Source organism: Colletotrichum phormii (assembly GCF_030913505.1).
Source record: "Colletotrichum phormii strain CBS 102054 chromosome Unknown BDP81scaffold_47, whole genome shotgun sequence".
Lineage (NCBI taxonomy): Eukaryota > Fungi > Ascomycota > Sordariomycetes > Glomerellales > Glomerellaceae > Colletotrichum > Colletotrichum phormii.
The window spans coordinates 85,304-111,820 of record NW_026851489.1 but is presented as its reverse complement, the minus strand read 5'-3'; the positions used below and the strand labels follow the sequence as shown (position 1 = coordinate 111,820).

General features: G+C 52.5%; 12 protein-coding genes across 12 annotated transcripts; 6 read left to right on the top strand and 6 right to left on the bottom strand.

Moving 5' to 3' along the window:
- The first annotated feature begins 492 nt into the window (after window positions 1–492).
- Window positions 493–2,532, top strand: BDP81DRAFT_174184 (uncharacterized protein). Its single transcript, XM_060582199.1, has one exon. The coding sequence runs from the start codon at window positions 585–587 to the stop codon at window positions 2,421–2,423; it is 1,839 nt and encodes a 612-aa protein (XP_060437584.1). The 5' UTR covers window positions 493–584; the 3' UTR covers window positions 2,424–2,532.
- A 423-nt stretch (window positions 2,533–2,955) lies between these two features.
- On the bottom strand, window positions 2,956–3,586 carry BDP81DRAFT_174180 (uncharacterized protein). Its single transcript, XM_060582198.1, has one exon. The coding sequence runs from the start codon at window positions 3,412–3,414 to the stop codon at window positions 3,016–3,018; it is 399 nt and encodes a 132-aa protein (XP_060437583.1). The 5' UTR covers window positions 3,415–3,586; the 3' UTR covers window positions 2,956–3,015.
- A 172-nt stretch (window positions 3,587–3,758) lies between these two features.
- On the top strand, window positions 3,759–4,700 carry BDP81DRAFT_336466 (S1/P1 nuclease-like protein; the record flags this gene model as incomplete). Its single annotated transcript, XM_060585923.1, has 2 exons — window positions 3,759–4,594; window positions 4,658–4,700. 2 exons carry the CDS (start codon window positions 3,759–3,761, stop codon window positions 4,698–4,700), a joined length of 879 nt encoding a protein of 292 aa, XP_060437582.1.
- A 203-nt stretch (window positions 4,701–4,903) lies between these two features.
- BDP81DRAFT_387757 (exopolyphosphatase) lies at window positions 4,904–6,641 on the bottom strand. Its single transcript, XM_060587039.1, has 2 exons — window positions 6,377–6,641; window positions 4,904–6,293 (listed from the first exon to the last, which is right to left on the bottom strand). The coding sequence occupies exons 1-2, from the start codon at window positions 6,483–6,485 to the stop codon at window positions 5,203–5,205; spliced, it is 1,200 nt and encodes a 399-aa protein (XP_060437581.1). The 5' UTR covers window positions 6,486–6,641; the 3' UTR covers window positions 4,904–5,202.
- A 264-nt stretch (window positions 6,642–6,905) lies between these two features.
- BDP81DRAFT_362379 (glutamine amidotransferase class-I) lies at window positions 6,906–8,313 on the top strand. Its single transcript, XM_060586444.1, has 2 exons — window positions 6,906–7,557; window positions 7,643–8,313. The coding sequence occupies exons 1-2, from the start codon at window positions 7,084–7,086 to the stop codon at window positions 7,928–7,930; spliced, it is 762 nt and encodes a 253-aa protein (XP_060437580.1). The 5' UTR covers window positions 6,906–7,083; the 3' UTR covers window positions 7,931–8,313.
- A 462-nt stretch (window positions 8,314–8,775) lies between these two features.
- On the top strand, window positions 8,776–13,476 carry BDP81DRAFT_362378 (P-loop containing nucleoside triphosphate hydrolase protein). Its single transcript, XM_060586443.1, has 11 exons — window positions 8,776–10,289; window positions 10,343–10,536; window positions 10,590–10,667; window positions 10,718–10,794; window positions 10,848–10,900; window positions 10,953–11,057; window positions 11,109–11,374; window positions 11,690–11,838; window positions 11,888–11,938; window positions 11,987–12,251; window positions 12,314–13,476. Exons 1-11 carry the CDS (start codon window positions 9,019–9,021, stop codon window positions 12,979–12,981), a joined length of 3,177 nt encoding a protein of 1,058 aa, XP_060437579.1. The 5' UTR covers window positions 8,776–9,018; the 3' UTR covers window positions 12,982–13,476.
- A 363-nt stretch (window positions 13,477–13,839) lies between these two features.
- BDP81DRAFT_466682 (G protein-coupled glucose receptor regulating Gpa2-domain-containing protein) lies at window positions 13,840–15,521 on the bottom strand (the record flags this gene model as incomplete). Its single annotated transcript, XM_060594424.1, has 2 exons — window positions 13,840–15,190; window positions 15,283–15,521. The coding sequence occupies 2 exons, from the start codon at window positions 15,519–15,521 to the stop codon at window positions 13,840–13,842; spliced, it is 1,590 nt and encodes a 529-aa protein (XP_060437578.1).
- A 761-nt stretch (window positions 15,522–16,282) lies between these two features.
- BDP81DRAFT_174145 (uncharacterized protein) lies at window positions 16,283–16,818 on the bottom strand. The gene has a single exon (XM_060582197.1). The coding sequence runs from the start codon at window positions 16,680–16,682 to the stop codon at window positions 16,329–16,331; it is 354 nt and encodes a 117-aa protein (XP_060437577.1). The 5' UTR covers window positions 16,683–16,818; the 3' UTR covers window positions 16,283–16,328.
- A 489-nt stretch (window positions 16,819–17,307) lies between these two features.
- BDP81DRAFT_174143 (uncharacterized protein) lies at window positions 17,308–17,921 on the bottom strand. The gene has a single exon (XM_060582196.1). It carries the CDS (start codon window positions 17,815–17,817, stop codon window positions 17,371–17,373), a length of 447 nt encoding a protein of 148 aa, XP_060437576.1. The 5' UTR covers window positions 17,818–17,921; the 3' UTR covers window positions 17,308–17,370.
- A 1,237-nt stretch (window positions 17,922–19,158) lies between these two features.
- BDP81DRAFT_174127 (uncharacterized protein) lies at window positions 19,159–20,168 on the top strand. The gene is made up of 2 exons (XM_060582195.1): window positions 19,159–19,174; window positions 19,249–20,168. Exon 2 carries the CDS (start codon window positions 19,502–19,504, stop codon window positions 19,979–19,981), a length of 480 nt encoding a protein of 159 aa, XP_060437575.1. The 5' UTR covers window positions 19,159–19,174; window positions 19,249–19,501; the 3' UTR covers window positions 19,982–20,168.
- Window positions 20,169–22,007: 1,839 nt separating this feature from the next.
- On the top strand, window positions 22,008–22,922 carry BDP81DRAFT_174114 (uncharacterized protein). Its single transcript, XM_060582194.1, has one exon. The coding sequence runs from the start codon at window positions 22,261–22,263 to the stop codon at window positions 22,750–22,752; it is 492 nt and encodes a 163-aa protein (XP_060437574.1). The 5' UTR covers window positions 22,008–22,260; the 3' UTR covers window positions 22,753–22,922.
- Window positions 22,923–22,990: 68 nt separating this feature from the next.
- Window positions 22,991–26,442, bottom strand: BDP81DRAFT_511817 (SNF2 family N-terminal domain-containing protein; the record flags this gene model as incomplete). The annotated part of the gene is made up of 12 exons (XM_060595778.1): window positions 22,991–23,335; window positions 23,710–23,910; window positions 23,989–24,202; window positions 24,292–24,346; window positions 24,401–24,592; window positions 24,657–24,776; window positions 24,820–24,869; window positions 25,008–25,027; window positions 25,093–25,170; window positions 25,245–25,429; window positions 25,480–26,134; window positions 26,265–26,442. The coding sequence occupies 12 exons, from the start codon at window positions 26,440–26,442 to the stop codon at window positions 23,034–23,036; spliced, it is 2,250 nt and encodes a 749-aa protein (XP_060437573.1). The 3' UTR covers window positions 22,991–23,033.
- Window positions 26,443–26,517: the final 75 nt, after the last annotated feature.

Here is a 26,517-nt window from a genome sequence, read left to right as displayed (position 1 = left end):
CCGCCGGGATGGAATGACCAACCGTCAACGCCCGTCGTTGGATAGAATTTTCTGTCCACTCAAAAAGGGGACGCCCCGCTTAACCATGGGCTTTCATTCGTCAGTGAGGCGTCCTCAGCACGTGCCGTCTTGCAGGTATTGAGGTACGTACTCAGCACTGAGGAAGGTACGGAAATAAGGTATCTCATGGAAGATGGAAGGCACGACCCGATTCAATTTGACGATTGGGCCTGCTCATAAGGTACTTGGAAAGACTCGATTTCCTCCGATGGGCTTTTACATCCTTTATCACAGTGTAGTTCGTCATGGGTCAAGGAGTTGATGCAAACCCCCCCCCCGTTGAAAGTATCCAGAACAATGGAAGCTCGCGGTTCTTGAGGCGACGGGCAGAAATAGTGGAGCACTATGTCCGGGACGATTATGTAATATGCTACAAAATCATAGCGCAGCAGTTGCGCTCCCATTCCACGGTCCAAGCTCTCGAGTGACGAGAATTTTGGCTGCCAACAATTTTTTTTTTTGGTCGACAGGAAGCTCCCAAGCTCAACAACAGTTTCTGAAGGGAGCAGGAAACCGACGTCAAGATGGCTTCGCGACCTGCATTTGCAGCTTTGGGCTGTCTCCAATGTCGTAACACTGTCCTACGAGCCGTTACGTCCAGCTCGGCTACCTTTCTTCGAGCTCCCGCCATCACAACTACTGCAAGTCTGCGACCTCGGAACCTGCAGAGAGCTTTCTCGAGCCTACCCGAGGCACCCAAAACGCCAGGCGAGGCTCCCGCCCAGGCACCCGAAGGAGAATCAAAGGTTGAGGAGCACAACACCGACGACCAGCTTTCCGGCGAAAAAGAAGAAACGCCATGGTTCCTCGAGGTCGACGCCCCTATACATCCCCCGAGAGAAGACGTGTCACCGCTGCCCGAACTGCCGAGCAACCCACCTGCTATCCTCGAGCCTCTGTTGAAGTACGTCTACGAAGAAGCGGGACTCGATGACCTTTCCCTCCTCGACCTGCGCGCCCTCGATCCACCACCTGCCCTGGGACCGAACCTTCTCATGCTCTTTGCAACGTCGCGAAACGAGCGTCACCTGCACGTCTCGGCTTCCCGGCTAGTCAAGTGGCTCCGTTTCCACCACAAGATCGAGGCAAATGCGGATGGGCTGATTGGTCCGGGCGAACTGAAGACGAAGCTCCGAAGAATGAGGAGGAAGGCAAAGCTGCTCGGCTCGAGTGCCATGGTTGCAAAGGGTGGCGACGATGGAATCTCGACAGGATGGATCTGCGTCAACCTCGGAACCAGTGGATCGACGTACAGCGAGAGCGAGCGCTTCGATTCGCAAGGCAAGATGTCTGGTTTCGGTGGGCCAGCCACTGGATCTACCATTGTTGTTCAGATCATGACCGAGTCTCGGCGTAACGAACTAGACCTCGAGCGGCTATGGAGCCAGCAGCTCGTACGCAGCGAGGCCCAAGAGCGCAAGCTGGCCGACGAAGACTCTTCCTATCACAACAGATACGGTGATTTGCCGACGGCCACGATCCGAGCTCGGAAACCCAACTACACAAACACATCGCAGAGGAGGAATTTCTCCACGAGCCTCTCCCGGCCTTCAACAGACACCGACCAGGCCGCTGTGGAGGCAAAAGACGCAGGTACTACTCCTTCAGCAACTTCGAGCCCTGTCACAGACCCGCTGAACAAATACCGACAGCGAATTGAGAAGATACGGTCGGAGGGGGAGCAAGTGAGCGCCGAGGACTGTTTGAAGCTCTTGAGGGGCATTTTCCAGACGCCTACAGCGGAAGAAGACCAGGGCCAGGACCAGGCGGACCTCGCCACCAATGTCATTGAGACGATGCACCAACGGCAAATGCCAGTCATGGACCATGAAATGCTCACGACCATAATCGAGGCGATAGCAACATCACCTGCGCGCGGCGGACCTGAGCAAGGAAAGCTGCGGGGCATTCAAAGTAACTTGGAATTCGTGATGCTCAAAGGCATGCAATCCTGTCCTACGGAAGCGCAGCTCATACGTCTTCTCAGAGCATATGCCATTCAACGCAACATGGATCAATTCTGGGAGGTTTGGAGTCTTCCCCCACGATACAGCGAGCGCAGAGGGCCGGCATTATACCTGGAAGTGTTTCGCATCTTTGCGCGCATCAACAGGAGGTCTCTGAGCATCAACGCTCTTCGGAGGTGTGTACCCGAGATGGTGCTCGAACAGCCCCCGGTGCTGCCAGACGATGCGATATGGCCCGAAATCAAGGCTTGCATTCATATCGCCGACCCCAATGCGGAACACATCAGCGCCCACAAGGTTGCTGGTGGTAAAGTGGCCAGCGATCGCAAGGAGACTGGCGAGTCGGAATTCGTTAGGATGTTCAAGAAGCTCGAGGCACTGCGAAGGAACCCTTGAGACCTTTCCCATGGAGGCTGAAATCGATTTCCAAGGTTTAAGCTCCGAATCGGAATACGTCGACGGGACGGGTGACGGCAGGAGCAAGGTCCTTGGCGAGATAGCGGCAGTATAGAAAGGCGTCTCTGGTCCGATGGCGGGATTCGGCGCTCACCGGCGTTCACCGATTGCGATATCAACTCTGCAATGAAGCGAAGCTGCGGAAGACGCGGCAGAGATGGAGGCTTCACCTCTACATGTACAACACACACCACAAAAGCAACTACCAATGTACTATACTGTAATACCAACGCCAACTACGGATAGACGGCCATGTTACAAAATATCTCACTCGTCTAAAGCTCTAAACAAAATGTGCAATGCAACTCTGAACTCGCCTCCAGTTTTGGTGACGATGAAATTCCTTTCAGCCCAAGCTCTCTTCATCCCAGACCTTCCTATTCGGGAAGTGCTCCGTCTTATCTCTGGTTGAGCCCGGCAGGATTGCGGGGGAGGATCGGAGTCTATTATCAATTGACACAATTTTTATTTTATTTCCCACCTCGGCACTAATGCAGGTGTATTCCAACTTCAATGCGCCCCCGTTTCCGCCTCAACTTGTTGGAGACAAAACATCTGAACAATCAGCTGAGCTGTGGTGACACGGGTGAGCAATGGGGAGATGACATTTGTCAGTCAACCCGCGTCGTCTGAACATGCAGGTTGTATCCGGACCCCCCTGGTCCATCACACGCAGATATTTCCCGCTCTCTCTCTCTCTTTCTGCCTCTCTTTCTCTCGCGCCCGGATATCGGCATGGTAATGTCTGATTGCAAAGCTGTGCAACTCGGATCTTGTGAGCCAATGAGCGTCTGCAAAAGGCCCTCCGCAGTCTAGATCGACGCTCCAAGTTAACCTTAGCCCGGTACTTATGTGAAGCTCGCGATGCCCGAACAAGCAGGAGGACCAACACGATGGGGTCCCTGGTAGGCTGGTCTCCAAAATGCTGCATCACCAACCCAGCCTTTCCAGGCCTGCTTCCCACTTCTCGCCTCCTTACGCCCTGCCTTGCCAACACAGCCTATCCCTATTCCCTTTACCGCCTCCATGGAACACACATCGATCATGAAAGTGGACTAATGCGCGCCGGTCTTGGCCACACGTGGGCTGGAAGGGACCTCCAGTCTCCAGAATGCTACATATAACCCGCACCGCTCCCTTCACCGTGACATTCTCCTCCTCTCCTCCCGCTCGCCAAGGATCACATCTCCCGCCCCTTCATATCCATCCTCCTTGCCTTCCTTCTCTCTTCCTCCCCCCTATCGTCAGGTAGCAATCCCATCGCACACGAAAGCCATGGCCCGCCTCACCCCCCTCACCCTCCTGGCCGCCGCAGCCCTCCCCAAGGCCGCCCTCGCCTGGGGCTCCATGGGTCACGCGACAATCGCCTACATCGCCACAAACTTCGTCGCCCCCGAGACCAAAACCTACTTCCAGCAGCTCCTGGCCGACACCACGGACGACTACCTCGCCAACGTCGCCAGCTGGGCCGACTCGTACCGCTACACCACCGAAGGGTCCTTCACCTCCACCTTCCACTACATCGACGCCCTCGACGACCCCCCGCACTCGTGCGGCATCGACCTCGACCGCGACTGCGGCCCCACGGGCTGCATCGTCTCCGCGCACGCAAACTACACCAACCGTCTGCTGCAGCAGCCCGCCTTATCCCTCAAGCAGCGCCAGATCGCGGCCAAGATGGTGATTCACTTCACCGGTGACATCGGACAGCCTCTGCACTGCGAGAACTTGGAGTTGGGCGGTAACGGTATCGCCGTCGAGTTCAACGGGTCGAGCACGAACCTGCATGCGGCGTGGGACACCAATATCCCGCAGTCTATTACGGGCACGGGCAGCAGCGTGCTGGCTGTGGCCAAGTCGTGGGCGTCTAAGCTGAGCACCGAGATCAAATCTGGCGACTTCAAGACGGCGTCAAAGTGCTGGGTTGGCGGGTTGAGCCTCGAGGATCCCGAGTCGCAGGCGCTGGCGTGGGCGACGGAGAGTAACAAGTTTGTGTGCTCTGTTGTTCTGCCTGATGGCCGTGAGGCTGTTGAGGGTAAGGATATTAGTGGTGCGTATACGACGAATGCGCAGCCTACTGTTAGCATGCAGGTTGCCAAGCAGGGTTACAGGTAAGCTTCGTCCCGAATCCTTTTTTGCTTTTTGGATGAAGTTGAGAAACTGACGGTATACAGACTTGCAAAGTGGCTGGATGCCATTGTTGCCCAGCTGGCTTAAATGCAGCACGGCCCGGGATGACATATTTGTAAATACCAAGCACATGACAAATGTCATGCAACTTGAGATGATGAATGATGATGAAGCGGTTCCAAATAGGATAATCTCTAATAAGATGATGGTCATTGGTCTATTTTGAGACCCCATGATAAGGCTTGTCTTCTGGACAAGGCAGTGATTGTGATTTAAATCAACGACTTTGAGTTGAATGTTGAGCTGCAAGGTAGCGGCTGGAAACTTGAAAGCTTATCGGGTTCTCAACAGGATCTTTTAGGATCTGCTGTGCGTCTAATCTTTGTTCCACCCATAAGAAGTGTTCCATGACATGTAAGACAACTAGTGCCATTGGCTGCGGACACTTCGGTCCACTTCTTCTCCTTTAGACCTATTTGAGAATTGACTCTGCTTATTCTAGCGTAATGTGTCCCAAGTCAATGCAGTCCACCGAATAATAACTCCACGCTTCATGTTCGAGTGCCGCACTTTTCAACACATCTTCATCTCAAAGCTTGGTACCGCCCTTGATCGTCTGCCGCAGCATGGGCGCAACCTGCTTGCGAGAGTTGGACAGACTCTTCTGGTGCCAGGCCATTCTCCACTCCCCTTCGCCAACCTGATCAAGTCTGCCCTCGCCCCAGCTCTCCAAGCCCAAATCATCCTTGTACACTTGGTAGAACTTCTTGCAGTAGTCAACAGCGTTTTCGTTAAAGGCCCACAAGAGAAGCTCTCTCTGGAACTTTCCACCAGGATGTGATGTTGTCATGATCACTCCAACATCCATCTTCTTCTCCTCGGCCCACTTCTTGAACTCGCCCAGAAGCACATTGTCATCGCCGCCAGCCTTTTTGAGGAGGTAGTCCAGATTCTGGACGATGGCCGACACGCCCATGACCTGGTGACGGCTGCTTGCTTCAAAGCCTTCGCCTAGATCCTCCCACTGCTTGTAATCCTTTCGGAATACGTCGCGGAATCCCAGCGAGGATATGTCTTCCTTAACGGCGGATATCTCGTCGAAGAAAGCGTCGCGTCCACTCGTATAATTTTCGAGAAAAGAGACAGCGCTGGTGTCCTTGTCGGTCGTCTTGTCCTTGGACTTGAGGTTTGTGGTATCAATCAGGATTGCCGCCAGTGACAGCCTGGCGAGGTGCCCGTCCACATCGCTAGCACCGTTCTCCGGCTTTGCGAGATCCTCCCATGCTGAGCGGCAGTACTCCACCACCAAGCTCGCGCAGCTTCCGCACTTTTCGACTACGCGAGGCTCGTCGCCTGTATCTTTCGGAACCTTGTGATCATCGGCGTGGTGGTCTACGCAGCCGACTACACTGCTGCTGTACTTCTTGGCGAGGTCTCCCGTGAGAGCATTGTGGTCGATGAGAAGCCATCTAGAGTCCTTCGCGGCGAGATCCTGCGGTATCTCATCGAGGGTTAGAAGGTCGCTCGGCTTCAGCTTGGCGTGCGCCAGGGCAGCCGTCATCTCGGGACGAAGCTTGAGATCATCGCGGGGTAGATTCGAGATGGGAATGTGGAGCGTGTGAGGGGCAGCATGGCTACGGAGGTAGGCGTAGACGACGGCAGAGCAGAGAGAGTCGAGGTCTGATTGTTTTGTGAAAAGAATAGAACCGTCAGTTTCTCTGTAAATGGAAAAAGAAATGCCAAGCCTTGGGTGCCTCTCGTACCTGCAGATTCGTTGCCGACGACCAACGTCAAGGGACTTGCCCGTTGCGGAGCCGTCAGGGCCGATCTCGCGTTGGCGAGGAAGGCGCCGAGGGAGACCCTTGGAGGCATTGAAACAACAGAATTCGATATTGGAACAAGGCCTCGAGCGTTGATAGTGTTAACGCATGGGGAACTGCATGTGCAGGTTGCCGCGGGAGTATCAAGAGGCGCGGTCCTCGCGGCTTGGAGCTGTTGGTGGTTGTGGTGGGGATGACGTCGGGAGGTTGCACAGGTACAACGGACACACGCACAGCTTCTGGGGGATTGGCGGTCCAATTGATTTTGGTGGATTTCAACGGTGCTGTATCTTATCGCTATCTTATCCATAGCGCGGTCCCTTATCGCTGGCTTCCTCCCCCGCTATCGGATCGCGGGGCACTCTGCCTGGCTGCCACGCCTTGCACTTGACTCAACCGCGACCCGCGAGAACCCCACCATCGCCGTGGGACCGCGGTCGGGGCGCCGGCATCTGAGCAGCCACCACCTGTCACTTGCTTCCATGCTTTGTTCTCACGATTCCTTCGTCTTCCGCTTTGTCCCCCAACCTCAATATTCTTCATCGTAAATACCAACCCAGTCTCACTCTGCTACAATAACTTGATTCTCATTCTCGTAACATCTTCATCCTTATCTTGTATATATCCTCTTTCTGTCAAAGTAAACCAACATGGGCTCTCAACCACCCCGCATCCGCCTGGCCATCCTCGAGGCCGATACACCGCAGCCGCAGACCAACGCCGAATACGGCGGCTACGGTGGCGTCTTCACGGCACTCCTGCGCACCGCCGCCTTGGCCAGCGAGCCGCCAGCGCCGCTCGACAGCATTGTTGACCTCTCAGTATACCACGCCGTCGGCGATGATGCCGTCTACCCAGACCTAGACTCCATCGATGCCATCCTCATCTCTGGGAGCAAGCACAACTCATTTGATAACGACCCGTGGATCTTGAAGTTGGTTGAATTCACCAAGAAGTGCATCGACAGCGGGCGCGTAAGAGTTGTCGGAGTGTGCTTTGGCCACCAGATTGTCGGACGGGCACTAGGTGCTGAGGTGAAGAGGAGTGACCTCGGCTGGGAGGTGGCTGTTGTGGATGTCAACCTGACGCCCAAGGGCAAGGAGATTTTCCAGTTGGAGAAGATGGTAAGCGTTCAGCCCAGGCCTTGCGGTCCTCAACTCGGCGCGAGTAAAGGCGGTCTTGCTGTGGACAAGTACTCACATATCACAGCGCATCCACCAAATGCACCGCGATGTCGTAACAGAGAACCCGGCGGGCGCCGAGTCTTTGGCATACACGGAGCTGTGCCCCGTCCAGGGATTCTACTCACCAAAGAAGTTCATCACTGTCCAGGGTCACCCCGAGTTCACAGGTCCCATCGTCAGTGAGATTCTCAACGTTCGTCACAAGGCTGGCATCTTTGACGAGGCAATGTTTACCGATGCCATCAACCGCGCAAACATTGAGCACGATGGTGTCAACATCGCCCGCGGTTTCCTGCGCTTCCTTAGAGAATGATACATCGTCGTTCATAGTACTTCACCCCAATAGACCAGCGACTGTTTTGGATACCAATCTTACACTCCCCAATTGCCATGTTTTTGACCCAAGGCATGCAGCAACTCTTGTGTGATGCGCTCCTTCTCAACATCGGTATATCATGCTTGTCATCCCTCGAACTACCTGCCTCGGGAAAAGTCAAGGTTCGGCATTCGCCACTGTTGCTTGGTTCCTGCTTCTTCAGCTAGACATCTTTCGGAAAGGAACACATCATAAGGCTCTCCTTCCTTGGTGGATTGAAATTCTCCTCGACTTCAACCCTCCACCAGTCTTTCTTTACACACTTCTTCAACTCAACGTCGGCGACAGAATACATCACACCGGGGCTGACTTTACCCTTCAACACCTCCCAGGCTTCCCTGGCTCATCCTGCATTACTTACCGCAAACTCTTCGACTACGTTTGAATTCTTTCGCACTTCTTCAGCATAACACATCGCAAAGCTACTTGCCAAATGGTCGAGATCATTCAGCTCCCATACTTGGACGCGCCTTCCCAGTCAAACCGCTATTCCAGCAACTGCATCGTCGCTTTCTCTTCTCACTGACTCCCTGCTCTCCTCACAGACCGACCAACAAGTCTGATCTCGTGCCATCAACCAAGCCTACTCTATCACTCACGAGTCACTTTTCCTTCTGATCGTTGGATCTCGACTCCAGGGATACTTGGTGAACCCTAACATTCTAAGGGACATTACACCACCTTGTCACCTTGTCACCTTCTCACGTCCACGCTATTACTGCATCTCTTTCGCTATGACGGGAAGCGCCAACTGCAAGAGAACCCGTTGCGGTTTCGAGATCGGAGATGATTCAGAGGAGGAGGGCAACCACGGCCCAATTCATCTCAAGAAGCCTGCGAGCCCTCAAAGAGAAGAGTCAGGCTTTTTTGATGGGTCTATTGAGGACATTATCAGAGAAAGCCGTGACGGCATTGGTGCTAGTGCTATCACCGTCATTCCATCACAGCATGGTAACAACGAACCCAATGGTCTATTCGTTACCGATGATGTCACTCAAGAGACCGGCTTCTCTCAGGACGACATTATGTCAATTGAATCGGACGATGACTTTGACCTCATGATCATCGACAAGGCAGATGCATCTCAAGGAGCTCAACAAAAATGGTCTGCCCCTAGACCCGCATCGCCCATCGATCTTACACAGGACGTGAAAGCTGAGCCGGATGCGCGTGGGACGATTTCAATGTTTGGTCAAGATGAGACGACCAAGATCAAAAACCGGAGCCCCGAGGACGTTCGCGGGAAGCAGCGCGCCTTCTCTCGTCCGGTCGACGAGTTGCCCGACTCAAATCACCTTCAAAAGAGGAAAACTGAGTTATTGACAAAGGGGCAAGATGGGGGCCTGAACCCTGGAGAGGTTGCAGAGCTATGTCAACTAGAAGTGGCCATCAATACTGCACAGGGAGCCGTTAAACCAAATCAAGACAAGCATGTCTTCGAAGAGGTCAAAGATGGAGTAGGGAATGACAAGAAGGATGTAGAGGCCAACTCGAAGAAAACCAAATCGAAACGGAGAAACCCGGAACAACAGCGCAGCGGCCCACCAAAGAATGCTGCTGAGTACTTCGCGAGAAAGGGGCAAGAAATCCGAGAGAAGAAACAAAAAGAATTGGATAAACAATCTTCAGTCAATCCCGCTGGACGTCCCAAGAAGGCGAAGTTTTCAGCAAAGGCCTTGAAAGACGAAGAGGAGAGACGCGATCGAGTGGCAAATATTTTTCAGCCCAATGACGCCATCCAGGATCGAGCAGAAATGGGTGGCACTCAACGCGAGCCTGTCTTCATGGCAAGGACCAAGAAAGACCAGTTCGAGCAGATAAAAGCAGCGATACCCGAAGGCTGTGATCTACGTCGCACCAAGACCCAGCAGAAAGACACAGAAGCTGCATCCGAAGCCTGGGGCTTCGGCAATTGCAAGGCCATTGACAATGAATGGAAACTCAAAGGAATGAATACCGCAATACACCACTATCAGCTGACCGCTGCTGCTTGGATGCTAGAGCGAGAACTCATGCAAGGGTGGGACAGACTACCTCGAGGAGGCATCCTAGCCGATGTCATGGGCATGGGAAAGACCATCATCACTCTTTCATGCATGATAGGAAACCGGCCGAACGATCTCCTTGTACGCAAGGGGCGAGGGGCCACATTGGTCGTCTGCAACAATGGCCATGCCATTGATCAGTGGATGAACGAGGTCAAGACACACTGCGAAGGGGAATTTGCCACTCGCATAGTCCACTACAGTTCTTCTCACAAGATGGACGTGGCACTTCTTCAAACTTTCAACATTGTGTAAGTCAATAAAAGCCTACAACATGGAACCCTCAACATTGACTGCCGTCTAGGTTTGCAAGCTACAGACAAATAGCCAATAGCGCCCCGACTGTGGATGAGATTGAGTTCAAGGAGAAAGAGCTGAAGGGTGACAAAAAGGCACTCAAAAAATGGCTTCGGGAGGAAAAAGGAGATCTTCTCAAAATTAAGTGGCATCGTGTTGTACTTGATGAAGCCCAACAGATCAAAAACCACGAGACGCAGTGTGAGTACCACGTATTCGCACCTTTTTATGGTTCTTGGCCTAAACACTTTCAGCGCTTCATTCTTGCCTTCACATCGACGCCAACTGTCGGTGGGCATTGAGTGGAACTCTTCTCAGTAATAGAAATTACGGTATGTCATTCGTGGTGTCATAATCGCCAGCTAACACTTACATCATACAGAGCTATACCCTTATCTCAAATTCATTGGCTGTGAAGTTGGCAGTTTCAAAGAATTCCTCGTCAAGTTCAGAAAAGGGGTTTGTGTTCTTACCTTTTAGTCACCGAGATCTCCAGCTAATATTGCCTCCAGTCGAAGGCGGAGGCCAACCTGGACCATCTTATCAGCGCCGTTGCGTACAGACGGTATGTAGTTCTAGCTTCTGTCAATGCTGCGGTAACTAACAACAAATCGAAGCACTCACATGGATACATTTCTAGGCCGTCCGATCATCAACCTTCCCCTGACTCATCCCACGCATCAGTACCTCCGAATGTCTAAGGAGGAAATGGTGATAAACAGGTAAAGGAACTGGTTCTACGTATGACATTCTTACCTGACATTGGTGAACAGCATGGTGGAAGAGTGCTTCAGGCGGAAGATGATGCAAGACATGGCTGCCCCTGGTGCTGGGCCTCGTCGGAAAAGTTGTTTTGAGATGCTCCTGCGTCTCAGGCAAGCTGCCACTCACCCTTTTCTTCTCGAATCAATGATGCGGGAGTACATGACTCTAGACGACATCCGAAAGGTACGCAAACGTCTTGCTGATCTTCGAGAAGGCCCCAGCATGTATGACCAGATCGGGTCCTGGACCAAAAGGCATGAAATGTCTGGTGAACGTCTCCAGAAGATCATGATCAGCGTCAGTGAGGAGGGAGAAGAGCGCCGTTTCGATGAAAGCTCAACCATCGAGGCGGAAAGGGCAGACAATGCAGCACCTCCTGAAAGTGGTGGTACATATGACCCTTACAACAGTATCTCTGAAGATAAGAACGAGATAAGCACCGAAGGAGGGTTCGACAGTGACTTGGACGAAGTCGACAGCCAAGATGACTTGGAAGATCTTTCTAATCAGGACTTCCTCGAGCTTAACGCTGAAGACCACGCAGCATTCATGGAAGACTCAGGCCCGTCTCAGACTCTGATCCCCGGAGATGCCCCGCTCGAGCCGTTTGGTCAGAGCAATTTCGGTTTGCATTTTGACATGGATCGGCACATGGATTACCTGGAGAAGGTTGAGTTGATGGAGTTAGCAGTGTGCCCAGTTTGCAAAGAGACACCGACAGTACCAATCAAGGGCAATGTGAGTTGGGCAGAGAACATCCGCGAAGCGCTGTGTCTAATCATATTAGTGCGAGCATTCATTCTGCAACCAATGTGCATTAGATCATCTAACAACCGCAGTAAGTCATGGCGCTCCGATGTTGATACCGTTACTGATGACTTTATAGGGCAAAAAGTGTCCAGCATGCAAGAAAGCCATCGGGAAGATGAGGCCGACTAGCATCTTGGACAGCCAATCAGAAGAAAACGAAGTCCGCGGGAATGATTATTACGGCTACCAGCAAGCCTTAGACAACCGTACAACGGTGTCCCATTTCTTGGATATCAGCGACAGCATGCCAGACGTGCCGGTGACTCCTAGTGCGAAGATGACTGCCTGCAAAGAGACTATTCTGCGGTGGCAAGCTGAGGCGCCCAACGACAAAATTATCGGTATGTAAACCTTACATCACATCGCACTCTGCAATTTCTGATCGACTCGTCATTCTTTACAGTCTTCACGCAATTCGTCCTCGTTGGCAAGATTCTCGGCCGCATGCTCGAAGCCGAAAACATCCCTTTCGTCTACCTCACTGGCAAGCAGACAAAGGACCAGCGCGTCCGCGCCGTCAAGGGCTTCCAAGAGAACGAAGATGTAAAGGTCCTGGTGGCCTCCATGCGAGCAGGCGGCCAGGCGCTGAACTTGACGCGCGCCAACAGAGTCATCCTCATGGAGCTCTGGTGGAACCACGCACAGGAGCAGCAGGCGTGCGCGCGTGTCTTCCGCTACGGACAAATCAAGGAGACACATTTTGCGCGCTTCATCGTGCAGACGCCTATTGAGGACCGGATCCTGAGGATGCAAGCCGACAAGATCATCGAGATTGACCGCGCGCTGCAGGACGACGGGCACGTTATTAAGGGGCTCAGCATGCACGAGATTTTGCAACTCCTGGGCCGGTATCGTGTCAAGGATAATCGGGCTGTCATTGAGCCTGACTACGAAGAGTACGATGACGATTTTGACGATATCATTTCCAACCCGGATGACTGGGACTTGGAAGAGGAGGAGGACCTCGATGGCTTTGTCCTTCCTGATGACACTGCAGAGGAAGGGAGTGAGGTCGACACCGACGACTTGAACGGGACGATGGTGCTTTCCGACGACTCGGAGGAGGAATGAAAGTCCACGACCGAGCATTTACGCACACTTGAACCGAGATCTGAGCCTGGAATTCGTCTCAAGCAACATGGCGCGATATGATCCAAGCAACATTTCGTTTTCTCTTCGTTTTTGCGACACCCGTTTCTGGTTTCGACGACTTGCTTCTTTGACAGCACCACGAGGTGCTACATATCCGACCATATTTTGAGATCGTGGGCCAATGAGCTTTTCTCGAAGCAAGGATATGGATCTATTCTGGCAAAGCGATGGAATCTTTTGGCACCATGCATGGAATCTTACGCGCTGGACGGGAAAGAGTGCGCCTGGAAAGGACAGCTTAATGCCATTGAAAAAGGCATAGAGAGCTTACCCCTGAGCATTTGGAGAGGCAGGAGAGATTGGAGAAACACTCCAAAAACAAGCTCAGGAGATTTGGAGAATAGCTTCAGCCATCGTCTCTCAACTTTCATACCTTGCATATAGACTGATTTCACAATAGACGTTTTCGAATTCAATCCTTTCCAATCCTCCCGCCGGTTTCTCGTCGAACACGTTAAACGAACTTGGCGTTTTCTTGTGCCGACATATGCAGCATTAGTCCCACGTCTCACCACTGTTGCAAACATGTCGGCATTCATTGCATGCCTCGGCTTTTCTCCCACGGCGCTAGTGGGGCCGATGGACCGAATTTGGCGCTCATGCAGGCCTCCAGCGCCGGAGTTTGTGGGTCCGCATCCCGATGGTACCGATAGATGAACTTCCAATCGCCGAGCACAGCGTTAGATTCTTAGGGTAAGATGGTAATTGCTTTACTATTGATTCAATATGGTAAAAGTATTTGTTCATTCAATTCATGTGGTATCAACGCGAAAACGACTACGCTAATGATGTTCTCCTTCCGGCCCGTTGCCGGGCTTCGTCTTTATCCCGCCGTAACTTCGACGGCGTCCTGCGATGCCTGACTTGCGTGTCAATCCACGGCTTTTCTACAGCACAAAACAGACATGCGTTAACTAGCCCCTGAATTGACAGGCTCACTAGCGACAAAAGCACAACCACAAACGGGCCGGCTTGCTCTGGGTTGTCCCAGCGCATGACATGGGCGACAAAAGGGACAGCCCAGATGAGTATGTAAACAAGTGGGTAAACAAAAAGTAGTCGCAATTGGCGACGAATCTTGTCGCGCGTCTTTGCCATTCCTGTGCCGTCAATGGTAGGATGGTAAAGAAAAGGAGTATTATTATGATCTGTATCAGAGTCGAGAGATGTACCCCGACGGAGAATTGACCAGATGCTGGCAAGCGACTTGGCTCGAGCGCTTGTTGGGCTGCTGGGTGGTTGCCACTGTGTGCTGAAGCTGCCGTGGTTATAATGCGCCTGAGGCGGATTCAGGTCGATCGTATCGCGGCGTATGTAGCTCTGCGGAGGAGGAGAGATGGGCTCAAAGTTGGTGGAAAGCGGACTCGTGCTGGACTCAAATGCACGCGGGGAGACGTTGTCGTTAGGTTCCGGGATGCGGCCATCGTCTTCGTTCCCATAACTTGGCCAGTTCCATTGGATCTTCTGCCGGCTGTGAAGCTCGATCTCGGCTGTCATGGTGGTGTTTGTAGAAGAGGTACGTTGCTGATCTGAGTCTTCCATTGAGGTTTCAGAGCCGCGCCGTGATGTTGGGGTGGCTGGCACCGAGGGAATACGAGCCCAATGCCCATCGTCTAGCATGTGTGTTGCGCTCGCCCGTCGCATAGCACTGAGTCGACCGAAGCGCCGCATGCGCAGCGTAACGTAGATATAGATGTAGGCGTAGAGCGCAACAATAGTGAGTAAAATCAGGTAGCGGGGAACCCAGCTCAGGGCGAGCCTTGCCCATTCAGGTCGGGCGGGTAGGTAGCAGTACTCCCCATTGTTGACGTAGCCAGGCCAGTTGATGAATGTCAATGAAGCCATCAAAAGGGGGAAGAATGCGAAAGCACTGAAGGCAAGACGCCGATGGGGATACAATCCACTTTGCCGCCCAGAATGCCGCGGTCGGAAAATGTAAATGGCTGTGTGTAAAGCGATGAGAACAACAGCAATATCTGATGCCTCTATGCCAACCGCGAGGAAGAAGCCGCTGGCTTGGCAGAATGATGAGCTCGAGGCAACGGGACCGTTCTTGAAGTCGACAATGGGGAATATGATGAACCACAGCGATTTAAGCATGTCACTCGACATAAGCAGCATAATGAGACTGTAAAGTTGTTAGTGGAATGACCATTTCCCGGCTTGAAGCGGGTAGCCTGCTAAGTGAAGGCAACGCACACCCCAGTGATCGTTACTCACTCATGTCTGAAGCTTCGCCTCCTGCGAGAGAACCAGTAAAAGGCGAAAGTCACAGATGCAAAACTCAATGCAGCAGCCGCAAGCGAGGTCGATTGAATAATCTTCCATTGGTGATCGGTCAACCCATCGGGGATGCGGGTGTAAGCGGTGTCTACACGGCTGCTAATAATTTCGGGCGGCGACGCAGCTGGCGATTCAGATGCACCAATGTTGTCCAGTGCACGGGGCCACGGTGCCATGACGGCTGTGGTTTCCTGGACACCGGACGTAACCTTGGAGTCGGCGGGGTGATTTGATTTACGTGGGAGGCTTCGGATTCCTCATGTTGATATGATCGTGACCACGTAAACGACCTTCTTGCTTAATGTTGGTGTTTGTAAAGCCGGCGATGAAGCTGCGAATCTGCTTGTATACCCCTAGATTTTTGTCCTTGTCCAACTGCGGGCTTCTGGGATGTGCTCGTTTTTTGACCCGTCATCCAGCTTCCCTACAATGTGCAACGCTCGCTTCGATATCCGTAGATTCCCCTTGTGATCGGCCAGCCTTTTCGTAAGTCGGGTATTCGTAGATGAGTGGGCGGAACTTTAGTTCCGTGGTGCTTTGTTTGCCTCGACAGAAAACAGTAGCCACTTTGGTTACGGCGATTACGCGAGCCAAGGTATGGCGAAAGAAGTCTCCGGTCGGGAAGAGACCTGGATGGCAATCGAAAATATTGGATTGGCTGGGAGATACAAAATTCCTTCTTCTGGTCAAATTGCCCGGGGGTTGTGGGAGAGGATGGGTTGGTGGTTATAGGGAAAGTGTGATGGTACGTGAGTCCTATTTTGGTAAGCCTTCAGCATTCAATGAGCAGGGTCTGTGGGATATGAGGTCCGTCCTCCGCCTGGTATCGGATTGCCGCTCAGGAAAGGGCGACAGAAGCTTAAGGAGGGACGGACGCAGGCGAGACATTTGACCGCGAATAGGGGAGACGGGACTCGGAGGCGCTCAAAAAAGCAAGACAGGCTATTAGCGTCGTGATTTGAGGCTTTTGGGCGGATGTCAGCTTAGCCAATAAACAAGCGGCCAAGGGAATAGGCATCCGGTGCGGTGTGGTGGTGTCTGTGTGTTTGTGCGTCGATCGTGTGATTGGGGGCGTGAAGAGCGGTGAGGGCGTCTATCGAGCGAGCCAGCATACGTCGAGCTTGACTTTGTCTGACGGCGCGTGGGCGTCGGTGTGTGGCAGAGTGCGAGAGAGTTTGGCGGTCGAGACTGCTGAACCAAGGGGGGTAGACAGTATTGGGGGCGTTTACTATCATCCTCGATGGTTTGGGGGTCGGCGACCTCAGTAGGCGAGAGACAAGAGAGAGACAAGCCACCTGCTGGTACAGTCGGCGGCACAGGGGTAACGAGCACAGCATAGCACAGCACAGCGGCTGGGTTGGGTCGGCTGGCTGGCGGCCTGGGTCTGCTGGTCTCGTCTTGTCGTCTGGTTCGCTAGGCGCTTGTTGAACAAAAAGCAAAAAGTGTGTTTGTTTCCCAAAGGGCGATTGTGCATCTGGGGTGATGGTACCAAACTGAGGTAAGCAGCGATGTGGGCGGATGGGGGAACAACGAAGCGACGATCAGTGATGACGATGTGCATTCATCCATTCCGTGTGATCTCCAGGGCGGTCATGACTTTCTCACGATACGATGCGAATGGTCGGAGAGCTGCCGATAACCTCGAGCTATGCAGCAGACAGACGGCAATATGCAAGTGCCCTGCTGGTGGTATTGGCCGAGTTTGCCCATCAGCAGAGCTCTGAGCAAGTCCATGACTAGCTTCGGCGAACCGAGACAAGTGACGAATGGCGGAAACGACAAGCGCCACCTAGCGAGTAGTTTTTGGTTTAACGAGAGTTTCGTTTGCGAAATCGGGCCTGGATGCGGTGAGGCGAAAGGGAGAAGAAACCCGGCCAACCGATGCAATTGTAACTTGTAGGCATTTTGGCGGAAATCTCGCCCGCCAGCCGCCGTCGGCTAAACTCACGTCGAGTTGGAAACATTCCAAAACATGAATGTCACTGAGTGGTTGATGGGACGGTGACGGGATGGCCACTACCAGATCTAAGTTGCTCCACGGATGCGGAATGGCCGTCGCTGAGCGACTTTGGTCCTCGATGCCGTATGTCCGGGAACGGCACTGGACGCCTGGTAATCTGTGGGTAAAGGTAGAAATGCCGGCATAATGGTGGGGGATGGGGGAAGCTGGGGGGACCGTCCACTCCTTGGCTTCGCTTTGAAGGGAACAGTCCAGCTGATGGCCGAGGCGACACTGCTGCGTATGTGCTGGACGTAAAGGCAGAGTCTGTACGCGTGTTGCATAAAGCAACTTGTGCAGAACCAAGCCATTTCGACCGTGGTGATGGTTGAGCTCGGTGGAATTGTAAAGGGACGCAGGAATAGCCAAGATAGGAGTTGTGGCTTTGACGGGTGCACAGGGACTCTAGCGGTGCCTTTCCCGAACTTGCTGTTTGCCAGGTGACGTGGACGGGACGTTGGATTTTCGTCCATCTCTTCAGGTTGAAGCCGAAACGGGCAACGGATGCGCCGATTGGGGTTGTATGGCGGGAAATGGGTACGGAGTAGAGGAGCTTCAGGTTGAGACGGGGGAGCTATGAGCGCCTGGTTCGGTGAATGTGAATAGGGTACAGGTGCTGACGTGTGCAAAGTATCGAAAAAGCCCCGAGGGCCGCGGCAACATCGGGGCAACGACAGAATGCTTACGACGGATTTTCGGAGATGCGATGTTGCATCGGTATGGGAAGATGAAATCCCGTCTCAATGATGAGGTGAGGTGGATTGGAGGATGCGATGAGGTTGCGGTGGTCACGTAGGATGAGGATGCACAAGTGGCACGGGATTCCAAAGTGGGATAGTTGGAAGGCACCAAGGGCACATGGCCGAGGCAAGGAGCACGGGCGGGAACAGCTCATGGTCGGCAAGAACCAAGCAAACCCAGAAATGAGGCAGGAGCTGGCGCAGTCGATGTACGGAAAGAGCTGATCACGACGGGCAGGAGCTGAGGTCGCAGCAGGAATGAGAGACACAGCCTTGTGTGGACGCAGTAGGTAGGTACCTCGAGATGCGGGTGCAGGCAGGGGCAGGTCACGGTGCACGGTGCACGGGATGCGCTTCCCTTTCCTTTTCCCGTCTGTCCATGCCACCAGTACGTACTTCGTACAGCGCACGGAAAGAACGAATAGGCATGAGGTAGGTACGAATACCTAGGCATTATTAGGTTGGAAAGAGAGATCCATGGATGGGCAATATCCTGTGAAGACGGTGAGTTTTAGGTACCTTACCCAGAGCCGGCCGGCCTTCAGCGCTTTGAACACCTACCTACTTTACTTACGGATACACCTGGTAGGCTGGTTCGCATAGCGCTCAGTCTCCCGCCCATCAGCAGCACCTCGGGATCGTATTGGTAATCGGCATGTCAGACTTTCATCCTGAAAGCTGGAGTGCTTCACCTGATGATGAAGAAAACCCAGCTCTGAGGAGACGAGATTAGCCTGCAGTTGCTCCTTGCTCCTTGCTCCTTGCTTGTTGCACGGGGCAGCCGCTTGCAAGGGACGCACCTGCCTACCGTTCTCGGGGTTCCCATGCCCTCTTTCCCTGCCACGGTCTGCCGCCAGCAACACCGGCATCTTGAGTACCATGATCATCATCGCAAGGATTGCTTAGCTGCTTCTCTTGAAAAATTACTCATATAGCGAGCGTCGCATCCGATGCCCCATGTGAAGCACGAGCCACGGGAAGAAATGGACCCCCTGTTTGTCCAATGAACAGCGATGGATGCTGATCCGTCCGCTGGAATGACGGGGGTACCTTGACTACGTACCTCGAGACACCTCATGAGTAAGCCAAGGTACGTTCCTGAGCTCACCGTCTCCAAGCTTCATCCAAGGGACTGTTGTCTCCCTCCTTCTCACCACCTTGCAGCCAACTAATCAACTCCGATTTTGAACCCTCGGGGGCCCGTCCAGAACTCCTTCGAGGCATCTGATCTGATCTCGCTGATCCAAGTCATCTTGAATCACTTCACGATCTCCAGGGGCGGTGAAACACCGCCGTTTGCGCGCTTCGCTGGCACCAACAACGGACCAAGGACGGCACCGACGACCATCTGGATCTCCGGCAGCAACTTGGCGGCGTATCTCGAGCGATAAGCATTCACACAGAGCGTCGATTCGAAATGCACATCTTCATGCCTGGCAAGCTGGCACGCTGGGTAGGGTATTGCCTACCCGTCCACCCAATCCTCGTCGTATGGCTGTCCGAGACGCTAGGCACCATTCCCTGTGTTCCCCTTCTGGGTTCTTGTGTTTTGGGAACAGGTCTACGTCCGTATTTTTCTTTTTCGATGGGACACCCGGCACTACATTCCTCCCTCTCCAAACTTTGTAGCCGACAGCGACAGAGACATGACCCCTATTTCCGTTGCCCATTGGATCGAATCTGGGCTGGCTCGTCCTTCCAGCCCATCTCGCAATCTCTTGTGAGTTGCAAACGCAGACGGTCTGCTGAGCCGAGAACACAAGCGCGAGACAGGTCTCGGCGCCATTGGGGGTCAGCTTGGTTCTCTTCACGGATGCATTCTCCCTACCTACCTACTTTCTCACGAGTCGCAGTGTGCATCCTAACACAATGGAGACCAGACTTTACAGTCACATGATGGCTTGGCGCTATCGAGATTGAATCTACGAAAACCCGCACCATGGGACGGATATGTTCAGCGCCATCTTGATATCGGTAGGGTCATTACATGCAACGCTACGGATACTAGGCAAGCTTTCGTCACCCATACACCATCACAGAAGAAATGTAAAGTCGGGCACCACCCTCGCTCGCGTCAGTCATCCTGTGGACCAACGATCCGAAAAAGCTCTGATCCCCGTCCGTTAACTTTTGCCCTTTTTACCCGCCTGCAGTGGCCTGCGGTATGGTATTAGGGTATGTGCCCGGGAATACGAGGACAAATTTACTCCCTTTTGGCTCTAGGTCTGACTCTTGAAATCCTTCAGACGAAAAACAAGACCTTGGTGTCTGTCCTTCAGGTGTCAATTGTCAGTTGGGCAACGCGCGTCATAAAGCCACGGAAAAGGAACAGACACCCCTTATGTGCCGCCCTCCGCCTCTCCGCAGCGTCGTGGCAGACCTTCGCCCTGGCCCTGAGTCTATTCCCAATCCCGATTCAGCCGAAGCCAGATATGGGCGCCTACCACGTAAGCACCTGAACCGGGCTCATTCTTGCCGCAGTCCTTGCTCAAACAGGGTAATTTGGTCGCCCACTGACCCTTGTCTAACGCTGCAATCACCATCTGCCGAGCATCGCCCAGATCTTGCCGGCCCAACATTCCCATGATTGGCCGACTGCATCGATTGCTCCCACCCGAGCCGTGCCATCCTGGTCGGCGATGGAAAGCTTAACCTTCATTCTGGGACTTGGACCATTGTTGTCGGTAAGCCATGTCGGGTTGTCCCTGCCAGTCAACCAACACATAACCCGCTCTGAGCAGTCAGGCGCACATGTTTGGGCTTTCTTGAACCAACTTACTGCCCAGCACGACACTGTTCGTCATTCATGCGCTTCCTAATTATCCATCTCGGTCATCATTCGACTCCGAGATCTCACAGCTTGCGGAGGTTAGGGAAACTGTAAAGATGCTACAAGCATTTCACACACCTGACCCCTAACATCTTTATAGTCGACGTTGCGCCAGCCGCCACGGGCAGCCGCTACTCAATTATGTCCTGGCGCTCCTATCGGTCCTGCGGGGGACCATTCGTCCGAATCCAATGCTGTCATCACGTCGTTCAAATACGCAGATGATTACTCTTCCTCTATTTCCATCTTCACTAGCCGTGCTCGACGCCCCTCCGGCTTAGCTTTGCTAAAGACCGAAACCGAGATCCTGCACGGTGAATACGTTTGCGAACGGACAACAGCTCCATTTCGGGGTAGCTCCAAATGTCTAATCCGCATACGCCGTTCGGCCATTCAGAGGGCAGCCAGCTTGTCAGGTCTTTGTCCTGTTGCAACCTGCAAGCCCTCTGACTTCGTTTGAGAAACCCGTTGCCCTCTCGCAACCGTCTCAACTTTCAGATGACGGTCTTATTTGCACCTCGGAGGGCTCTGGTAGGACTGCCTAAATTACTAGAGCAATCTGAGTTATCCCGTGGTCCCGAGGCGGCTCAAAATCCCGCGTTCGAACTCGAAGCTCGGAAATGTGGCCAAAATTCGAGGCTCAATAGACACGGCCTGGCCAACACCCAAGACTATGAGCCATCTCTATTCTCGCAACACGTTTCCGGGTCACAGCATTCCACACGTTACTTGTCGACATCATCACGTCCCTGCCTTGCAGCCCCTAAATTATACGTAAACTTGACTGACGCTTGTCAACAGGAGAAATTTGCCTACGGGCAGTTCGGTAAACCTCCTTGATTCTATCCACTCAGATGTCACTGACTTCGTTACTAGGTGACATTCTCCTTGTCACAACTCGACTCCCTGATACCGTGCCGTCATCTACGAGCAGCAAAAACTTTTACGTTCTCGCTGCTTTGAAGGAGGCGGATATCTGATCTTGAAAGCTTCGTTAAACATTCCCCAAGGGGTAATCTTGATACAACATCCGTAGGACGAGATACCTCTCTGCCGTCAAAGGGTATTTGGCGCGAACGTTGTTTCTTCTTGGCATGGATACGGTTACGTACAATGACCAGTCGCGCGCCTACGGATACCCGCGTGTAATCAGACGAACTTATTCTTGCCACAGCCACTATCATTTGCCGAGTCGAAACTATGCATCCACTTCTACCCGGGACATCTACCCGGGACATCTACCGTTTCACAAAGAACCCAGCACTCAAATCATCTTATAACTGGGCTCATTTGTAGAGGAGCTATGGCAACGCCATGGCCACTCTCATGACCAGGGAGATCATCAGATGACCGGTCACTGCCCTCTTTTTGCCCTTTTCTCTCGTTTTTTATGCCCCCCACGGAAAAGAGCAGCCAGTGTTACCGGGATGGTTCCTCTGAGAATAACGCCTTTTTGGGAACGGCTTCCGGAGACCGGGCTGGGGCCAACCCAGCCCTATGAATGGAGACCTCGAGATAACGGGGGAATCCCTGTGTCCATGACTGCTTCGGTAGTCGGAATGAGTCACAGACCTGTCGTTCGTGATGTCAGCCCTTGTCACGACCATGGTCACTACCCGAATCAACCGAGGCCGGAGGGCATGTTCGACGGAGTCGAGTCCGAACGAGAAAATTATCTTTGTTGCCTGTTGCACGGCAGCTATCAAGATGCCGAGCCTCGCTTTTTTTTCCGCGGCGCAGATCAGGCCCGGCATAGCTTTTGTATGCAATCGGTCTTTTCTTTAGAACTTGGAACTCATCATTCACATGATTGTGTTCAAGGGATGTACCACTTGTGATAAAGAAAGAGCCAATCTGAAATTCTAGTCTAGTATGCTGATGCGATATTGTTTCTATCGAAACGGCTCTATGAGATGCGTAGAGATGTTGAGAATTAGTGTAGGTGTTGTAAAAAGCAGAAATTCAAAACCTGAAATGCAATGAAGTGTGAGCTCGCTTGCTCAACCAGTGGAAGGTGGAAGCATTCTCTGCCGCCGTTAGCAAATCTCCAGCTAAATGACGATGTAACCTGCCCTTGTGGTAACCTCCTTGATGCTCATGCCTCAGATTCAACCTCTGGTTAGAGCCTCTCCGCTTCCTCATCTTCCTTCCTAATAACGGCCAGTCCCGTCCGGACCAGCTCCTTGTATTTGTGCGGCGCGGTCAACTTGATCAATTCCAGCTCACTGTATAGTTGAGTTCCATGCGCGTCATCTTGGAGGATGTGCGCGATTTCCTTTGACTTCTCAGCTTGAAGTTGGACAACATAGTTGTCTATCGTGTTCTCAGCCTTGATGACCACGGAGGAGGTGACCTGCGTCTGACCAACGCGGTGGACCCGGCCATCGGCCTGCTTTTCGGCCGACTCATTCCACCAGGCGTCTATGCGTATGATTTTGCTGGCGCAAGTTAGGTTTAGCGCTTATCCGCCTGTCTAGGATGAGATCTGGGGAAGCAAGTTAGAATGATGTAATATGGCGTTTGATGATTCATGTAGAGTAGGGGGGGCATACCATAACTTTGACATCCTTGTTTATCTAGAAGGCCGCGATAGCCTTGTTCTTCTATGCGGAGGTCACCTTGCCATTGAGATAAACGAATGGGGTTCCGAGGCTGTTGAGGGTGATTCCCATCGCTAACGCAGTCTTCGTAAACTCGTGGAAGACTACCAGGATGTCAGCTTGATGATTATCCATACTTGGCGGGGGCTGCCTGCTGGGAAAATGACTTCGTGTCAATGGCACTAAGCAACTTACAAATGATCTTCGGGCTCTGTAACTCGTCTCCGACTTGGATCCTCTCTTTCTGATACTCCAAGATGAGGTCTCTTGCCACAGTAAGCTTGGAACCCAAAGGCAGATAGCCCCCATTTTCACGCATGGCCAGCTTGATATAGGCCAGGTCTCCGTTTGTGAGTGTGGGCGCTACCCCATTGCTGTCCCAGCCGTACTTCTTGCCTAAAAACGTCTTCTTATTTTTTTCCCTGGAGGACTGCGCTGATTTTGCCGTGATCTTCTTCTTCTTCGCCGACTTACCAGAAAAAGTCTGGTCTGAGGGCTCTGCATGGGCGGCGGCCTCCTCTTCATCTAGGCGATCACACTCTGACTCCATGGTAGAGAGAGTCAAGACTCTCCGTACATCGGTCTCTCTGTCGTAAGGAAGGTTGCAACCTTTGTGCTGACAGATGTCGGCTTGAGCGCGGAAACGCCATGTCTTGGTACTGCAATCGCAGCAAAACGTATGGTCGCACTGGAGAAAGAGATTTTGTAACTTGTTAGTGTTCCGAGCTTTTGTACCAGGTTGGTATGGGGGAGAAATGAAATATCATCGCTACTCACTTTATCGATGATCCAGGCCTCCTTCATGCTCTCCGTACCACAGATGCCGCATTCTCTGTCATTCATGAGAATTCCGGATCAGGTATATTCAAGGAGGGATGACAGTGACAAGTGCTCTCCCGTTGGGGCGCCTAGCTCGATTGTCTTCAGGCCATTGCTTATGTGAGCGAGCTTTTCTTCGCCGAAGTCGGTCTGAAAAGCTCTCTCAATCCCGTAAGGATGAGAAATCAGCTGTCTTTGGCGAGACATATACATCGCTGATGCTGCTGCATCTGACTCGTTGTAGGCCAGTGTCATTTCACTGTTTAGTGTTAGACGCAGTCAAACGGAGAGTTGATTCTTTCGCGGATAAGCATCTGACTTACTCATAGAGAAATCTCTCCTGCTCGGAAATCTTCACCCACCTCACCTCCGACTTGAATGGCATCAGATCTTTCATGATTCTCTCCCTTAGGAATTTGTCGTCAACCGTCCTGTGAATGTTACTACCAGTTATCCAAGTTCTTCAGAAAGACTCAGTCTACTCACCTCCGGTAAGTGCAAGTGTTGATTAGAGAATCCAATGCAACGGAGGATCCCTGCAAAGTTGAGCCAAGTGTTAGCACATTTGCATTGCCTCACGATCAATGATGCGTAGGAATGCTGCGTGAACTTAGACCATTCAGGAAGGCCTTCTTGAATCCTTTGAGCTCGTCCATGCCTTCAACGCGTAGGACCTTGACGTAGGGAAATGTTTCTGCGGTATGTGTTATCAGAACCATCTCCTTTCGGGGACTGTGCCATGTTTGGATGTATTCTTACCGACTCCTCCGTTGATCAGGGGCGTGCCACTGATGAGCCAAACGTGTCTCATCGTTAGCGCATAGCAGGCTTTGAAGGCTGATTAGATTTCCCATCGTTAGTATCGACTCAGTGATTTCAAGATTTTGGAGAGATGGTGGCATAGTGCTTACTCTTGGTGGCGACGTTCTTCATCTCATGGGCTTCGTCGAATATGATTCTGAACCACTTCACGGAGAAGACCTCACCAGCTGCAGCTTTGAAGGCTTTGTCAAACTCTTCACCCTGGAACTCTTCCTTCAACTTCTTCATCGCGTCCTCGGAAGGGTAGTTGAGCAGTTCCTGATAGGTGGTTATGCTGTCAAACGAATGTTAGCATAGACACACACACTGGGGACCATAACTTACACGATCTTGTAACGCGATATGTCTCCACCAGAAACTGCGTGATGAAGTTTCTTGTAATAATATACTTCTTCGGGTCTGATGCAATCGACATGTTGTGAGATCTGTTCTTGCCATTGACGGGCAACAGAATCCTTGGGAACGACGACTAGCGTTGCCCCAGAGAATCCCTGAGAATCTGTCTCAGGAGGCGGATTACCAACGACACAGGCAAGGGACATGAGCGTCTTCCCCATGCCCATAGTGCCAGCAAGGACGCCTCCATAGGGTGGCGCCAGACCGTTTTCCCTCTTCACCATCCACGCGACAGGGTTGAGTTGCCATTCAAAAAGCTTCGTGTTTTGAGCCATGCCCTTCAGGCGGTAACGCCTGCTCTTGCTATCTTGGAAGCACTCTACGCTTCGGTAGCCGAAGATTCTAATGGCTTCTCCAAGATGCTTGCTCTGGGTACCGCTACGACGGTTATCCGTTCCGGCGTTTCTCTTTACAGAGATCTTTTTCTGCCTCTGTGCATTTGAGACTCTTGTCATTTGACTGACGGGAATAGGGTCGGTGAATGATTCTGGCGCATTTATCTCCCGCGTTCGTCTTGGCTTCTTCGCCTTAGGAGGCACAACATCGAGGTCCTCGTCATTGTACGTCCTCGTCATTGTACGTCCTCTTCTTCGAGAGTTCCTTCCGAATCTCAACTTTCAATTTTTCTGTGAGTTTGCGGTTGACCATTCTCTCAACATATTGTCGAGAGTTTCTGCTCCTGGCGATCGTCTTTTTCTTCGGCATGTTCGTACTTGCCTTCTCCAACGCAACGAATTCAGAGGGCCCGAATTCATCATCGGAGTCCTCTTCTTCATCTTCAGTCATAGACTCATTATCGTACTCCGAAGAGTGATGGTGAGTGGCCATGACACCACCATGCAAGTCGAAGGAAGCGTTGCTGTCCAGGTCTACAAACGAGGCGGAATCCATGACGACTCGTATGATGTTTGAGATACCTTGAGGTAGCAATGTTTGCCAAGCAGAGTAAGAATGGAACGGTGGTTC

Bases quoted from the DNA above. Each gene is read 5' to 3' on its own strand.
- BDP81DRAFT_174184 (XM_060582199.1), top strand. From the start codon at position 585: ATGGCTTCGCGACCTGCATTTGCAGCTTTGGGCTGTCTCCAATGTCGT.
- BDP81DRAFT_174180 (XM_060582198.1), bottom strand. From the start codon at position 3,414: ATGCAGCATTTTGGAGACCAGCCTACCAGGGACCCCATCGTGTTGGTC.
- BDP81DRAFT_387757 (XM_060587039.1), bottom strand. From the start codon at position 6,485: ATGCCTCCAAGGGTCTCCCTCGGCGCCTTCCTCGCCAACGCGAGATCG. The intron at 6,294-6,376 runs GTACGAGAGGCA...CAAAACAATCAG, and splicing joins CGTCGGCAACGAATCTGCAG to ACCTCGACTCTCTCTGCTCT.
- BDP81DRAFT_362379 (XM_060586444.1), top strand. From the start codon at position 7,084: ATGGGCTCTCAACCACCCCGCATCCGCCTGGCCATCCTCGAGGCCGAT. The intron at 7,558-7,642 runs GTAAGCGTTCAG...CACATATCACAG, and splicing joins TTTTCCAGTTGGAGAAGATG to CGCATCCACCAAATGCACCG.
- BDP81DRAFT_362378 (XM_060586443.1), top strand. From the start codon at position 9,019: ATGTCAATTGAATCGGACGATGACTTTGACCTCATGATCATCGACAAG. The intron at 10,901-10,952 runs GTATGTAGTTCT...AACAAATCGAAG, and splicing joins AGCGCCGTTGCGTACAGACG to CACTCACATGGATACATTTC. The intron at 11,839-11,887 runs GTGAGTTGGGCA...TAATCATATTAG, and splicing joins CAGTACCAATCAAGGGCAAT to TGCGAGCATTCATTCTGCAA.
- BDP81DRAFT_174145 (XM_060582197.1), bottom strand. From the start codon at position 16,682: ATGCTGTGCTCGTTACCCCTGTGCCGCCGACTGTACCAGCAGGTGGCT.
- BDP81DRAFT_174143 (XM_060582196.1), bottom strand. From the start codon at position 17,817: ATGGACGAAAATCCAACGTCCCGTCCACGTCACCTGGCAAACAGCAAG.
- BDP81DRAFT_174127 (XM_060582195.1), top strand. From the start codon at position 19,502: ATGCACATCTTCATGCCTGGCAAGCTGGCACGCTGGGTAGGGTATTGC.
- BDP81DRAFT_174114 (XM_060582194.1), top strand. From the start codon at position 22,261: ATGACCGGTCACTGCCCTCTTTTTGCCCTTTTCTCTCGTTTTTTATGC.